Below are 15,479 nucleotides of genomic sequence, written 5' to 3'. Positions count from 1 at the left end.
GGATTCAAGACTACGCAGCCATGCTCTTCGGGTTCACTGACTTTTAATACCTCCAGCCGCTGGCTTCTGAGCACAGCTTTGGGCACCGGCACATATTCTTCTACAAATTAAGCACAACGTTACCCCGTTCCGAAAAAATAGGAAGGCAATTATCAAAAACTAGGCTTTCCACTCTATCATCATTCTTTCTACTGTATGGTCTGGAAACTTCTCTTCCTAGACAAACGTAGGTCAGAAAAGATGACAAGCCATCATGCTACTGCTAAACACTACCACTGAATCCCAAGCCCTAGGTAAACAGATAATTAATAAATTGTTTATTAGGGCAGATTTACATTTACACATTTATTTAATTGATTGTGCTCAGCTAGACATTTGGAAGTGACTGGGCACAGAAAGGGCTAATTTAATGTGCTAAAGAGAGGGGGCTAAAACGTAATTTATTCCTTGTATTTGCAGTGTATATTCAAACTAGTCCTCCCACAAACCCAACTTCACTTTACCAGCGTCACAAGTGCCACATAGCACATCCAGGTAGTCATGTTTGGTACCAACCATCCCAAGTATATCAATAACTTGTTCTTTATATAGTGCCTCATAAAACTACTTTCACCCAATTTCATCAAATTCAGGGCCACATGAATTATAAAGCAGAAGAGAACCACAATAATGTGGCCGGGTTGACTAAATTATCTGGCAAGAAAAAGCAAATTATGGGTGCGTAATGTGGCACATTTTGTGATAGTATTACCTTATTCTTTTGTCTTTTTCACACATGGTTACACTGTTTGAGAAAATACTACACCTTAATAGTACCAATTAACACCCAAATACAGCAATAAGCATCTGAAAGATGACCACTCAACTTTTGCACGTCCTTCCAAAGCGCACAAACACGCCAGCATGTTTTTAGTAACTTTTGATCCGTTTTCGGTAGGAACAACTGCATTTTGTTAAAATCTGCAGATTATGCAGCAGATGATAGATTATGCAGCAAATGAGGCAAAACCATAATAAAGCGGAAAACACTGTGGCCTTAGACTAGCGTAATTCCAGTGGCTCCGATCAAATTCAATTTACTAACCTCAGAACGACGAGGACTGAATTAGCTTTGTTAGATTTTGCGTTGTGACCTGAAAGTGACAATAAAGTCACTAGCAAGCACTGAACTCACTGAGCCATCCTGCTAACTCTCATGTTTTTTAGTGCTGTGCATTCACTGTTGGGCCATACATGTGCTTCCTGTTAAACATCTTTTATCCAAAAGTTACTCTTCCTACTACATCTCCTGCCAGTTCTTCTCAGTCATCAGTGTTTTTGATCATGCATTGTCCCTTCTTTCACTTTGTAAAATAAGGGTGCCTATTTATTTTAAAACGTGCTTATTTATTGTCTAATACGTTCATTGTCATTTTATACGAGGCCTGCAGCCACGCTTTATATTTTGGGTTTTAACTTACGTTTTAAGGACGGTATATCACCATTGTTATGGATGTAGCAGTTCTTTTCCCGATAAAAGGTAAGTCTTTCCAGAAATACATGAAGTATTTTATAATCTCCATTCTTGGATCTTCTTTAAATTCTAGTCGACTACTTAGACCTTATCGTTCCAGATTTCTGGCTAGACCTGTTCAAAGTTTAAGCACCTCTGTTTTTATAGACACTGTTGTTAGACATGGCATCTTTTGCCATGGTTTCTCCTGTCTTTTTGATTTTTGCCCCCTGTTCTTGGCTGTGTGCTGAACTTTGTTTCAGCTAGTTTCAGGACTCTGGGTACTTTACCACTGCTGACTAGTGCTAAAGTGCATATGCTCTATGTCTTACATGTTATGACATTTACTTTCTCTTTGATTGGCATATTTGATTTAATAATAAGTCCCTAGTACAGTGCACTTTTGTGCCCAGGGTCAATAAATCAAACGTCTCTGGGTATTCGTGCACTTTAAAAGATGGTCCATTCATTCAAATACTACCAGTGGGACTGCAGCACTGATCGTGCCATCCACCTAGTAGAGAAGCCTGTTAAACATATCTTAAGTCTGCCACTGCAGAGGCTGTTGTTGCAGTTTTTAACTGCCATGTCGACCTGGAAAGCTCACCTACTTGTCAGGCCCAAAACGTGTCTTTTATTACATATAGGGCACCCTAAAGTTAGGCCCTAGTTAGCCCCATGGGCAAGGTACAATGTTTTTAAAAGGTAGGACATGTGCTATTGATGTTTTCATGTCCTGGTAGTAAATAAATGCTAAATTAGTTTTTCACTACAGCAAGGCCTACCTCTCCCATAGGTTAGCATTGGAGCTGCATTGTAACACTTTACAAGTGTATCTTCCAATTGGGAGCCAATAGAAAGTTGGAATTTTGTGTCGCTGAACTCACAATTTAAAAACACATCTTTTAGTGAAGTTGGTTTTAAAATTGCAGGTCTGAAATTGCCACATTTATAAAGTTGGCATTTTCTTACTTAAACCATTCTTTACATCTGCCTGCTCCTAGAATACACATCCGGTTGGATGACAGCCGGGCTTTGCAAATTCACTCTAGAAAGTCACACACAAAGGGAGCTGAGGTGTGCCCTGTATATCCTGATGGCCCATCACCAGGCTGGTGGTTCTTACTGAGCTAGAGTGGTGAGAGAAGTTGACACTTGAATCTGAATAGGGCTGTGCTTGTAGTGTGTCTGGAGCTAGGGCAGGAAAGGGCAGGGTCTTGTGCACTATTGTGTAATATCATAGCTAAATTAATGCTGACTCTGCACACTAAAGACCCTCTCCTTTCTACACTAGTTCACAATCTTAACCACATAATTGCCCCTTACTATACCAAAATCATTAACACCTCCCTCACCACTGGATGTGTACCTCACTCCCTCCAACTAGGACAAATCACTCCCATTCTCAAAAAACCTCACTGCTGACCCCAATAATCGTAACAATCTCTGACCTATCTCTAACCTCCCTCTTCTGGAAAAATGTGCCTTGCTCCAACTGGACAAACACATAAGCAATTTCAACTTACTTGACTCCCTTCAATCTGGTTTCAGGAAATTCTGCAGTACAGAAACCGCCATGCTGAACATTGTGGATGACATCCACAAATCCCTATATAATGGTGAGGCTTACCTTCTCATACTCCTCAACCTCTCTGCAGCGCTCCATAGAGTTAACCACTCTTCCTTACTTAATTCACTTCAAAACCGCTTTGGCCTTAATGGTGTGGTCCTCAAATGGTTCTCCTCTTTCCTCCAACACAGAACTCAACAAATCAAAATCAAAACCTGCCTCTCTAAGCCTACAACTGTCTTCTTGGGCATACCCCATGGCTCTATCCTCTCCCCCTCTTTCTTCAACCTCTTTATGGAACCACTTACCCTTATTCTGAGACAAGCTGGAATCAACTATCACCTCTATGCTGACGACACCCAACTCTACTACAAAATTAAATACCACTCTGATAGTCTTCATTTAAACAATACCCTGAGTAATATCCAATCCTAGTTCTACTCCAACCATCTTAAACCGAACCCTAAAAAAACTGAAATGTTTCTCTTATCACCTAAAAATAATCTGCTCCCCATTCAAGGATGGATCACAGATCTAAACGCCCTCATTTGCTCACTCTCCCTATCTGACTCGGCAAAATCCCTAGGTTTCACTCTTGACAAAAACCTGGATCTTAAAGACCACTTAAGAAACTCTGCAAAAGGAGCACTCTTCACTCTCCGACACCTTAAGAAAATCAAACCCTTCATTCCTTTAGATGACTTCAAATCGGTCATCCAATCTCTAGTCCAGTCAAAATTGGACTATGGCAACGCTATCCTCATAGGAACCTCAAAAGTTCACCTAGCCCCACTTAGAGCGGTAATCAACTTGGCAGCCAGACTCATCACTGATTGTAAACGCTTTGACCACATCTCCCCAGCCCTTAAAGCCCTAAATAGGCTCCCCGTTGAAGAAAGCTGCTTTTATAAGACTGCATGCATCACACACAAAGCTCTTCACCAACAAACCCTTTTTTACCTAACAAACAAACTCAATAAGGTGGGCTGTACCAGACTGATGAGAAGCACCAGTTCGCTCCTCCTCAGCCCGCCGCCTTTAAAAAAAAAATCCCCTCAATCGCGCTCCTTCTCCAGGAACGCCCCGTACATCTGGAATGCCCTCCCACATGACCTGTTCTGTAATCCCTCCTACCTCAACTTTAAAAAAGACCTAAAACATCACCTTCTCAACTTGTACTGGGGTCCTTAATCTCTCCTTTGACTGTTATTTCTATTTCCCCTGCATCGGTTATCTTCAGTTTCTTTCCTAACCCTCTCTTCACTCTCCTCCTTCACATATTATCCTCTCTTCTCTGACCTTAACTCCTACTCCCATGTCTATTAATTCTATGTTCTTCACCCGCCAACCAACTGGAATTCCTAATCCCCCTTTTCTTACATTGAAATGTACCAGCACGTTTTATTACCCTAAAGAATTGCCAAATTATTTTTGGCCACTTATAACTATATATGTGATGTATTCACTTGCTTTATTTGTTATCCTGCACAACTGGCATCCTTGATTTCCTCTGTTCATGTTAAGAGCTCTGCTACCCCCGGGTCTAGCCAGCGCTATATAAAAGCTTTCAAATAAATAAATAAACTACAAAGACCTTTCTTTGAATTCTCCCTACTCCAAAGACTAATATGGGTATAAGTGCAGGACCTCTGACACCATATACTCAGAACCCGTCTGGACTGAGGACATTCTGCCAGGAAGAAGAGCTGTTGTGCGGTCAAGAGGGATTGCCACTTTGCTGCTTGCTTTTCTGTATTGGCGTTCTGCTTCTGTTCTGAGAGTGAGAGGACTAAACTTCGCTCTCTGCATCCTGCGTTCCAAAGTTTCTCCAAGGGCTTTAGTTGAGCTTGCCTCCTGATGGAAGTCTCAGTGCCATCAAATACTTCAACTGCAGCACTTGGGCTCCTCTGCTCAGAGCCCTACTGTGCCATGTAGTGCCAAATCCAGTTCCTTTGACCTTGGAAGTGAGTTTGCTGTGACAAAAAGAAGAAACCAACCTATTGAATTTGAGTGTCACTTCAGAACTGGCGCCGCTCTTCGACACCGCACTGTTGCCTCCCTGGAGCCATGGTCCCCACTCAACGCAATGAATGTATCTTACGTCGCAGGCCTCAACGCCGCTTCAGCACCTCAGAAGAACCACCACAGCGGGAGTCTTGAGTGCCAAGTCACCGACGTCTGTGGCGGTCGACTCAGCAGCAGCACTTGTGGACCCTTGGTGTGACCTTGACACCATGAATTTGATGCCTTACGGCTTGACCCTCAGAGTTCCATCAACACTGTACCACCATCAGAACAGACACATCACCACAAACGTTGCATCACCTACCCTGTGTCCTGCAACATTCCTGGGTGTCCAAGGCTCAAAGACTCTGCACCCCCTCCAGGAACCAACACCTCACCGGCTTCAGTGGTACCTCACTTCCATTTTGTATGCATCCTCCTCAAGCGTCGATGTGCCAACGACCTGCATAGCAGTAAGGAACTGACGCCGTACCCGCCTCACCTCCCCGGCGTTTTTGCACCATCTTTGGTTCTCAACATTCCCAAGGTATTGTGACTGAGGTCTGCACGATTCTACAGCTAAATTGCGGTTGGCCCAAATGTGTGGATTCACCCTCGGCAAGAACGTCAAGAATTGCCCCAGCCAGAGCTATTGTTTTCTAAGAGCTAAAACTGCATTTATATTGAAAAATTCATATCTTGACTTCAATATGTTGGATCTTTGCTGTTTTGGTCTTGTTCTACTCAGATAAATATTGGCTATTTTTCTAAACTTGTGTGGAGTACGTTTGTAGTGTTTTCTCTGTGTTTTTGTGTGTGTGTGTACAAATACTTTAAACATTGCGTCAGGGGATAAGCCTGACTGCTCTGTGCCAATCTACCAAGGGGGTGAGCACTGATTATCTTTGATGGGTAACTTACCCTGACAAGGATTAAGGGTCCCTCCTTACACAGGGGCATACCTCTGTCAACTAGGGACCCCATTTATAATAACTGTCACAATATCTAACTTGCATCTCCCACTGCTTCATAATTAACACTGTTTTACGCTGAAAATGATTTGCAAACAAAGGACGCGTTGGAAATAGTTTGTCAATCTATTTCCTCCATTTTTGCAGCTGTGATTCAGTTTGTCTTTATTCTATTGGTTAAACAAGCATGAAAATAATGAAAAATGGAGCTGATATTTTTTTCACAAGTGCGACATTCACCAAAACCCCATTCTGAAGTGTAACGAGTGCAGTGGCAAGTTAAAAGTACTTGAATCACTTTTTTTGCAACAAAGTTATAATTATGTATTGAATAGCATCTTTTAAAAGATTGGAAGTACTATTGTTCTAAGAAGTACTTTGCAGAAGTAAGAGAAACTATGAGACGATTTTCTTTCGTTTCCTTCGTTTGTGCTTCGAGGCAACTGTCCTTTGGGGTACAAGAAATACAACTAATGTGTTCTTTGAGTGCACTGAAATCACGGTGTAGGGATGAGAACATTTCGACTGTTTATCGTATTATTAGAATGCCATCAATAAATTTAAAAAACGTGTCACACTCACCTGATTTATGGACACTCCTGAGGCAGGAAAGGGAGGCATTCAACCGTGCACACTCCTCGCTAGTCGCCCCAAACCTCGTTACCGTCTCGCTGACCTGCTCATCTGCCATTTCCAGCAACTCTTCCAGAGTCAGTTGACCAGGGTCAATTTCCTACAGAAATAAAAATAAAAAATATTAATGCTGATAAAGCAATTAATAACAGAGAAGCATAGCCTTGTTAATATACATTTTACTTCTCTTTTATTCGTCAGATATTAAATCCATAAAGCGCTGCTCAGGTGTTGGCCCCAAATATGGCGCTGAAATTAACTGTTGCACTGCTATGGACTCTCGTGCATTTAAATAATGTTCATAGGATTGGTGGCTTTCACCTAATAACATTTTGTGTCCTCCTTTGTTACTGCCTTGGAGCATTTAGGTTTCGCCCTAATTTTTGATTGGTTGAGTCTACCTGTGGTGTTGGGCCTCAGGCCCACATTACAGTAACGTCGGACACAGACACCAGGAGATGTATAGTAGTAACTGGCCACGAGCACGTGCACCCGGGCCATTTTATTGGCGGGGCCACGTTACTCGTGGCAACCATGATGGATGGGTGTGGAGGTGCAGTGTGTCCAGCCCTCAAGGGAGTGATTGTTTCTGTTCGGGAGTGCATTGTCCTTCCTTTTCTCTGCATATATCTGTATTCACCCCCCTTTCTCACTCTCTGCCCCTTCTTTCCCGCCCCTAGACTTTCACACATTGCTTCTCGCTTTGCATCTCCCTCGCTCTCTCTCCTTTACCCCACATCCTGTCCTACACGTTCCTTCTCAGTTGTGCCTAAGGTGTCAAAACAAGGCAGTTGAGCTTTAACTGCACGTTGCAGTGAAGACATTCAAAAAGCCATTAATCACCTGTGAGGTTATAATGTTAGATTTGGGGAAGGCGTCGCCTGATTGTCAACGTTTAGTCCTATGCACAGCACCCTGTCTTACTGTTCAAAGAATGCCTGTGACAAAGCAGCACCCTATTTTTCACAAACATGACAGTCATCTTGAAGTGGATTATATTGGATATGCCACCAATGGAGCATTTAAAAAGAATGTGGATGTTTCGTGTTTTTTCGAGATTAATGTGCTGCATGTTTAGTAGAGCAGTAAGTTATATAGAGTCTAATGCACAAAACACGTGTCCCAAAATTTCTGCGACTCGTGCGGAATTTTGCAAACTGACCTAAGTAATAATAAGCTGGTTTGTAATATTCTCATTCAGAGTGGGTCACAGCGCAGCCTATCTCATGAAAATTAATGAGGGAGGTTACAAATCAGAACTTAATCAAATCGACTGCCATCATCACAGGATAGAGGTCCACTGTGGGCAGCACACTACCATTTCTGTGATCATATTTAAATGAAGTAAATGCTTGTTCTTAAATGAAACCATTTGTTGGAGGGTTGGCAGTGTTCCCCTTGACCACTGCCTACTCTTCAACAAGCTCTTCTTTTAATTCACAAAGGGGACCCCTTACCTTTTTGCAAATGTATTACCAGCCCAACTCTGGGGTCAGAAAATATTCGGTGTTCTGCAACGGATTAAGTTGCATTGCGTTGCAAAGGTAAATAACCGTTACAACGCAACTTTTACAACGGACTACTTTTACAACGCAACTTTTACAACACAGGATCCATTACAACGAAGTACCATTACAACGCATTTTTTTACATCGCAGATACCTTTACAACGCATGCCATTACAACGTAAGTATTGGTAAGTATATAATTATAGTAAAAATGTTATAGGTTTTTGGGTAAATGGGTATTTTTAGGGTTCAGGGCTAGGTTTGGGTTTTTGGGTAAATGGGTATTTTTAGGGTTCAGGGCTAGGTTTGGGTTTTTGGGTAAAGGGGTATTTTTAGGGTTCAGGGCTAGGTTTGGGTTTTTTGGTAAAGGGGTATTTTTAGGGTTCAGCGCTAGGTTTGGGTTTTTGGGTAAAGGGGTATTTTTAGGGTTCAGGGCTAGGTTTGGGTTTTTGGGTAAAGGGGTATTTTTAGGGTTCAGGGCTAGGTTTGGGTTTTTGGGTAAAGGGGTATTTGTAGGGTTCAGGGCTAGGTTTGGGTTTTTGGGAAAAGGGGTATTTTTAGGGTTCAGGGCTAGGTTTGGGTTTTTGGGTAAAGGGGTATTTTTAGGGTTCAGGGCTAGGTTTGGGTTTTTGGGTAAAGGGGTATTTTTAGGGTTCAGGGCTAGGTTTGGGTTTTTGGGTAAAGGGGTATTTTTAGGGTTCAGGGCTAGGTTTGGGTTTTTGGGTAAAGAGGTATTTTTAGGGTTAAGTGGTAGGTTTGGGTTTTACATTTTTTTTAATTCCAATTAAATTACATTAAATTATATTAAATTTAATAACTTAAATTTTTAAAAATATTATATACTTACCAATACTTACGTTGTAATGGTATGCGTTGTAAAGGTATTTGCGTTGTAAAAAAATACGTTGTAATGGTAGTTCGTTGTAAGGGATCCTGCGTTGTAAAAATTGCGTTGTAAAGGTATGCGTGCTAAAAGTATGCGTGGTAACGTCATACATCCCGTTGCAAAGCATTGATACATCTCATACCGATACGCAATTTGGAAGAGAGGACTGCAACAGTCCTCTTCCAAATTGTGAATCTGCATGCCTTCGCAAATCCATTTTAGGACTCAGTAAATGTTTACTCCTAAAATGGGATTAGTACATAGTAAAAGCTTCTTTACAATTGAAAACTCACCTATTGTGAAGCACAGAGTTTATGATTGCAAAATAAGTCTGTGCATCTGCCCTACAGTGCTTTCAATAGAAATATGCTTTGTATTGTACATTTAAAGCATGAGTGGTGCCGTTTTGTCCAAGTGTGAAGCTTTTCAGATGGGTATGCCAAAGATATATTACGTAACATTGCAATCAGAATCTTTTGACTCTAGAATGTAGCTGATTTGTTCACATTAATATAATAACATATAATATGAAAAACCTAAGTTACTTTAAAATGTGGCCTTTAAAATATTGCTTCTTCTATTTCCTTGTCCTTTGATGTTTAAAACATACAAAGATTTGTGTCTTTACAGACTCTGAAGCCACTAAAACAATACAGCATTTGGTGCTTGTATTCTATGCACTCTAAACAAATGAGAGAGTGAGAAAAGACAGGAAAGCCAGTCCTTTGTCCTGTATTTAATGTATCCAACAAAAAGGACAAGCTTGCTACCATGCCATTCAACTGTCATTTATGTCGTTTAACTGACGTCACAGAAAAAATCATTAGCTATTTTAAAAGAACCCTCATCCACCAATGTATTTGGTGGAATGCTTCATCATCGGGTTCCCATCTAGATGCAGAGTGCATCTTAGGTGTGATACGATGCCTGATTACAATGGAGCTGGTTTCTTTTCGGTGATGTGGGGAATTTATGAGTGAGTTTTAAAACTGCCTCCAGGATATCCGCCCTGAAGGGACAACTTTTAATAGTGGATTCTTTAGTCAGGGTTCAAAACAGTGGTTGATGTGCAGTGATAAATTAGTGGTCCCTCACATTCTGGTTTTTGGTCTACATGCTTCAGCTAATAATGCATGTTGATTGAGTCACAGTGGCTTTCTTACAACATGTGTGCATGCAAAACTGGAAGCACTTACCCTGTTGCATGATGAGCATGTTGCATGACACACGCAAGCTGTGCTAGCTCTGCATTACCTTCATCAGTGCTTTTAACCTAGCAAGTTTTTTAACATAATTTCAGTCTTGCTGCATTCAATCTTTTCAGATACTATAGTAAGTTGGGTGAAAATCGTAAGTTATGGAAAAAAAACACACATGCCTTAGTCAGTTTGCGTTCACTGTATAGGGTTTTGTCCCTAGCACCTTGGTCCTGAAAAAGTCACTTTGACTCAATCAGCACGCATTATTGGTTGAAACATGTCACTTAAATACCAGGATGTGAGAAACCACAAATTCCCCACTGCACATCCATCACTGTTTTCAACCCTACCCAAGAAATTTACTATTAAAATGTATCCTTCAAAGGTGGATATCCTGGAGGTAGTTTTAAAACTCACTCGTAAATTCACCACATTACAAAAAAGAAACCAACTGTACTGTAATCAGGCGTCATAGCACACTTACCATGCAATCTGCATCTTAGGTGGGAACCCAATGATGAAGCATGCCATTAACTAGGTTGGTGGGTGAGGGTTTCCTTAAAAAACCCTATGGCTTGTTTTCTATGGCCAACAGTCACTCCATCTCCAAATCATCATGCACCTTATCACTTACACCACAGTACTCTTGCTCCCATCGCAGTTCTGCCTTGCTAGATACCAAACAACCAAAGGAATGTCTGGAAGGACTCAGATGCCCTCCTCTTACTCCACCAAGATGTGGAGCTGCTAGTAAATGGTGACCGCTCCCTGATCTAACTCAATATATTTCTATTGCATTTGCAACCACCTGCTAGCTCCAGTTCAGATCAATTCCCTCTGTACTACTGCCTTCCTCCTGCCCCACACCTTCCTGTACCCCACTCCTGCTCTCTCTCCCTGCTCCTTCGCCACAGCTGAATTCAAATTGTGACCTATTGGCTCTGCCAATGCTTGTTTTTCACTCAACATTGAAAGGAACCCTCACAAAGTAAGTCGGCAGAAGTACATGTAATTAGAGGAAGTTCTGACGAGAAAACATCTAATATTCAATATTTTGTTAATGCTGGTTTCAGAAGCAGAAAGCAAAGTATCAACCAATCGGTTGATACCTCCTTCACAGCAGAGGCGTAACTAAGGTTTCACCACTATCAAACTGTTTGTGGGTGTCAGGTGCAGCAAATCTACTTTTCTGGGACAAAACCACACAGTGGCAAAAAGATGGGCAATGTGGCATAGAAAAGCATGAAACATAAACGTTTTAAAACACAATACACATAATTTATGTCAATAACTTAACCACTAGTGTTACTTTATTCTTCGTTTAGGAAGGCAGTTTGATATTAAATTCAACAAAATCCAAAAGATGTTGCATTGCATTCTTCACCAAAAGCCGGAGCGCCAGCCAGACTGTGAGCTACTTTTGGTGGCCACCCATCATTTGGATTAATTCAGGTTTTCCATCCTGGAGATGATAATCTACATTAAATACATTAACAGACGAGTGCTGGACTCTGTGTACTGGAGGCTACTTGCGAGTAGACAGGATTCAAATATCTCAGGAAGGCAAATTGCTTTCCACGGTAAGCTGGTTATCAGCACTCCAAGTGAGAACTCTTACTTTTCACATTTGCGATTAGAAGAAGCTTGGATAGCACGAAACAGAGAGACGAGCTTTCCCTTGACAGGAAGGATTACCAGCAGGTTTTCTTTTCCATTTGCACAGGGTGCCCGTAAATGTACAGCACAGATATTAGTGATTTCAGGATAAAAACTACTTTTCCCAAAATATTTATTTTTATTGCGTCCTGTCCTCACTCCTTCGAACGCTGTCCTCGCCGCAGCATACACACAAGCCATCGGATACAATAAGATACAGAACTTCAAGACGTGTAGCTTTACATTTCAGAAACAACAATCTCTCAAGAGTGGTAAAGCCAGAAGGACAGAGGTTATTGAAGGGAGATACAGTACACACGTTATTAAACTCTGAGCACAAATGTCAAAGATTTGCGGGCTCCCAAAAGGAGTGGTACGCTGAAAACTTACACTAGGGAGTGGATTAAAAGTTTCAGTTCTAGCAGCTACATTTTAAACTCGGAATTATAGTTTTGAAAAGCAGCTGACCTGAAAACATCTTAGATAAGGTGAAACATGAAACGTAGTATTTGTCTGTACCTATTTGACCAATATACAGGTCAGCCATCCCATACCTGTACTTGAGATTTAATACCTTAAGTGATATGAGATCTAAACTGTTCTAAAGCATAGGCGCTAAAAAGCTCCTTCTGGTAGGTTGTCATGACTTAGTTCAACATAGGAAACCAAAGAAGCATCTCAAAATGTGTTTACATCTGTTCAGACACAAGCGAATCGGTGTTTTTTTGGAAAAGAAAACTCTTCTCTTGCTTTGCTACTGCAGTGCTTTGTCTGTAGTGTGTGTTCAAAAGATGTGGAAGTTGTATACTAAACATGAATATCGAATGCAGAGCTAGTGACAGTGTGACAGGTGAATCTACGTGTGCTCATTTCCTCAGTTATAACGAAAGAAAGCTGCAGATTACAAAAAATGATACTTCACTTGAGTGGCCATATTTGTGACCACAGTCGGGTCCTAATGAGTTCAGTTTGAGACTGACAAAAGTAGATTACCTCTGTGTCATCTTTTTGTCCTGCATTATTTAACTCATCAACAGAGGCTTTAAAAAAGAGAACCCATAATGGAGTTATGAAAATGTGTTAATATTGGAAGGCAGTTAACAATACTGGCCACTTATCCCTTAGATATCTCGGAGTGTATTGGTAAGCACTCGTACGTACTGAGTGACCAATGTAATCAGTGAGGAAGTTGTGGTATCTGTGTAACTATATCGAATTGTTTCATTCTATGTACTGTTTATGTAGGCAGTATCGTTATTGGTTAATGTAACATTCTATTTATTGTGTAAAGAAGCCATATTATTATTGGATAGTTTAATGTTGTGAATTGGAATGTACTTTGGTGATGATTAAATGTCCAGAGCAGTTGGTGGAGTCTCTGGGCCTTTTTCCATCTACACTAATGATGCTTTTGTTACTTCAATAAACTACTGTTTCTGGAAATGTACATTATGCTCCTGTGTGTACCTGATGCTTCAGAATCCCATCGAAATATTATTACACAACCTCAACAAAGATCAAGATATATTTATAAGTCACTACAAGGATGGTGTAGCGTGAGCAGGTGTCATCGACAAATGGCAAATCCTTATGCACTAAGTTAGGAAGTTGCATGAATAGCTCTTAAGCATCAATAAAGTGGCACAGACCACAAAATACATGTCAGTTGTTTTATGGAATAAAAATGATGACAATATTTGCAATAGGGTTTAAGATTCTAATTTGAAGAAAAGTAAAAAACTGAAGAAGAAAAGAGTTTGGGATTGGTTGATTTACACGATGACTATAATCTTAGTGCACATCCAAACAGATATATAGATGAACTGTTGCACAGAATTACACATTCACAGGTAACTGATGTTGGGAGCTGTAAGTGCTGCATTACATAACACTGTCACCCAAATCAATTCCAAATCAATTACTATCATATTTATAAGTATAGTGCCCTAATTTAGTTAATGGAAATCGACAGCACTGTGGTCTGCAGAATGGGCTTCTGTCTAGCGTTTCTGCGCACTTACACTAGTTTGTTGCTTTAATGAACGTTACTAGTGTAATGCTTGAGATTGTCATCACTGAGGCATTACTCAAGATCCTGTATCAGCTGTATCCCAGGAGGGGTATGAGCGATCACCACTATTATAAGCTAGACACGGAGGGTCTACACCTCAGTACGTAATAAAATGGGAAGCACATACCTTGAAGAATGCATCTTGGTATTAGCCAGAATCATATCAACACACCAACTGCTCATTCACACAAATGTAGTCCCCAACGACAACAAAAAATAGTCTCAGACGGGACAAACTTTTAGGGATTATGTTCCACCCCCTTCCTATCTCTCACTTGTGTTGACGGTCTCCCATGATAAAAAGGGTCAAGCACACCCGATTATGGAGATTATGACAGCCACAGTGGATGTGCAGTGTTAACGGGGCGCAAAACATCACCAAAGTGTAGTAAGAGTGCCTTAGGCAAAGTCTCCAAGCATAAGAAGGGCGAGCACACAAATTTGAAGAAATCCTCTATAGAAGTTAGTGACTGCAAGGAAAGAGGCTGTTACGAAAATAAGGAACCACATCACCTGATGGCACCGAAGCGTGATGAAAGAGGGGGCCACCACAATACGGAAAATTCTATCAGCACAGGGATCACAGGATGTTACATTCAGATGTAAGTAATCGCAATGCTGGCCTAAAAATCCACAGTCTCCTGTATCTTTGCAACTACTGATAATACAACAGATGCCAGTATTGCAACATGCTTTCTCGATACCATACTGCTAAGTACCGTTTTGATTCAGTAACATGAAATACTGCAGTTAGACACACAGTTCAGACAAAAGAAAGAAATCTAGATGTGGAAGAAGTCATCTTTATTAATATATTGTACATAGTGAGTATTGTGAGACATTACCCTATCTTTCTGGAATGCCTAGACCATGTGTCTACTGACTTTTCCTATATAGCCTGTTAGACCTGGCATCCTTGGCGTGGTTCCCCCTATCTTTTTGCCTCGACCTCCTGTATTTTTGATGCTGTGCTGGATTTCGTTTTTGCTGGTTTAGATGCTTTGGACACTCTGCCCCTGCTGATCAGTGTCAGAGTGTAAGTGCTCCCTGTGTAAATTGCTATTGTAATTGGTTATCCATGATTGGCATATTTGTATTACCAAGAAGTCCCTAATAAAGTGCACTGAGTGTGCCAGGGCTGGTGATAACAAATACTACTAGTGGGCCTGCAGCACTGATTGTGCCACCCACATGAGTAGCCCTAAAATGGTGTCTCAGGCCTGCCACTGCAGTGCCTGTGTGCAGTCTGTGAACTGCCATGTCCTTCTGGTCAGTGTCCCCACTGACCAGGCCTAACCCTTCCCTTTCTGTGCACATTGGTCACCTCTATGGAAGGCCCAAGGTACCCCCTTGGGTAGGGTGCAGTGTATGTGAAAGGTAGAGCATGTACTTGTGCAAGGGACATGCTCTGGTAGTGAATTACAGCCATTTTCGTTTTTCACTGCTGCAAGCTATCTTGCTCCATAAGCTATCATGGGGGATGCTGGCT

At 41.2% G+C, this 15,479-nt stretch overlaps 1 protein-coding gene across 2 annotated transcripts in view; it reads right to left on the bottom strand.

The window, feature by feature from the left end:
* The window catches only part of KSR2 (kinase suppressor of ras 2), a 1,667,828-nt gene that overhangs the window by 1,324,987 nt on the left and 327,362 nt on the right, over positions 1–15,479 (bottom strand). For both annotated transcript variants that reach the window (XM_078667119.1, XM_078667120.1), the window contains exon 3: positions 6,620–6,770. In XM_078667119.1, the coding sequence (XP_078523245.1) occupies positions 6,620–6,770 (151 nt within the window). The remainder of the gene's footprint in view (positions 1–6,619; positions 6,771–15,479) is intronic.

This window comes from Lissotriton helveticus, chromosome 11 (genome assembly GCF_964261635.1).
Source record: "Lissotriton helveticus chromosome 11, aLisHel1.1, whole genome shotgun sequence".
Lineage (NCBI taxonomy): Eukaryota > Metazoa > Chordata > Amphibia > Caudata > Salamandridae > Lissotriton > Lissotriton helveticus.
This window is presented reverse-complemented; position numbering and strand designations above follow the sequence as displayed.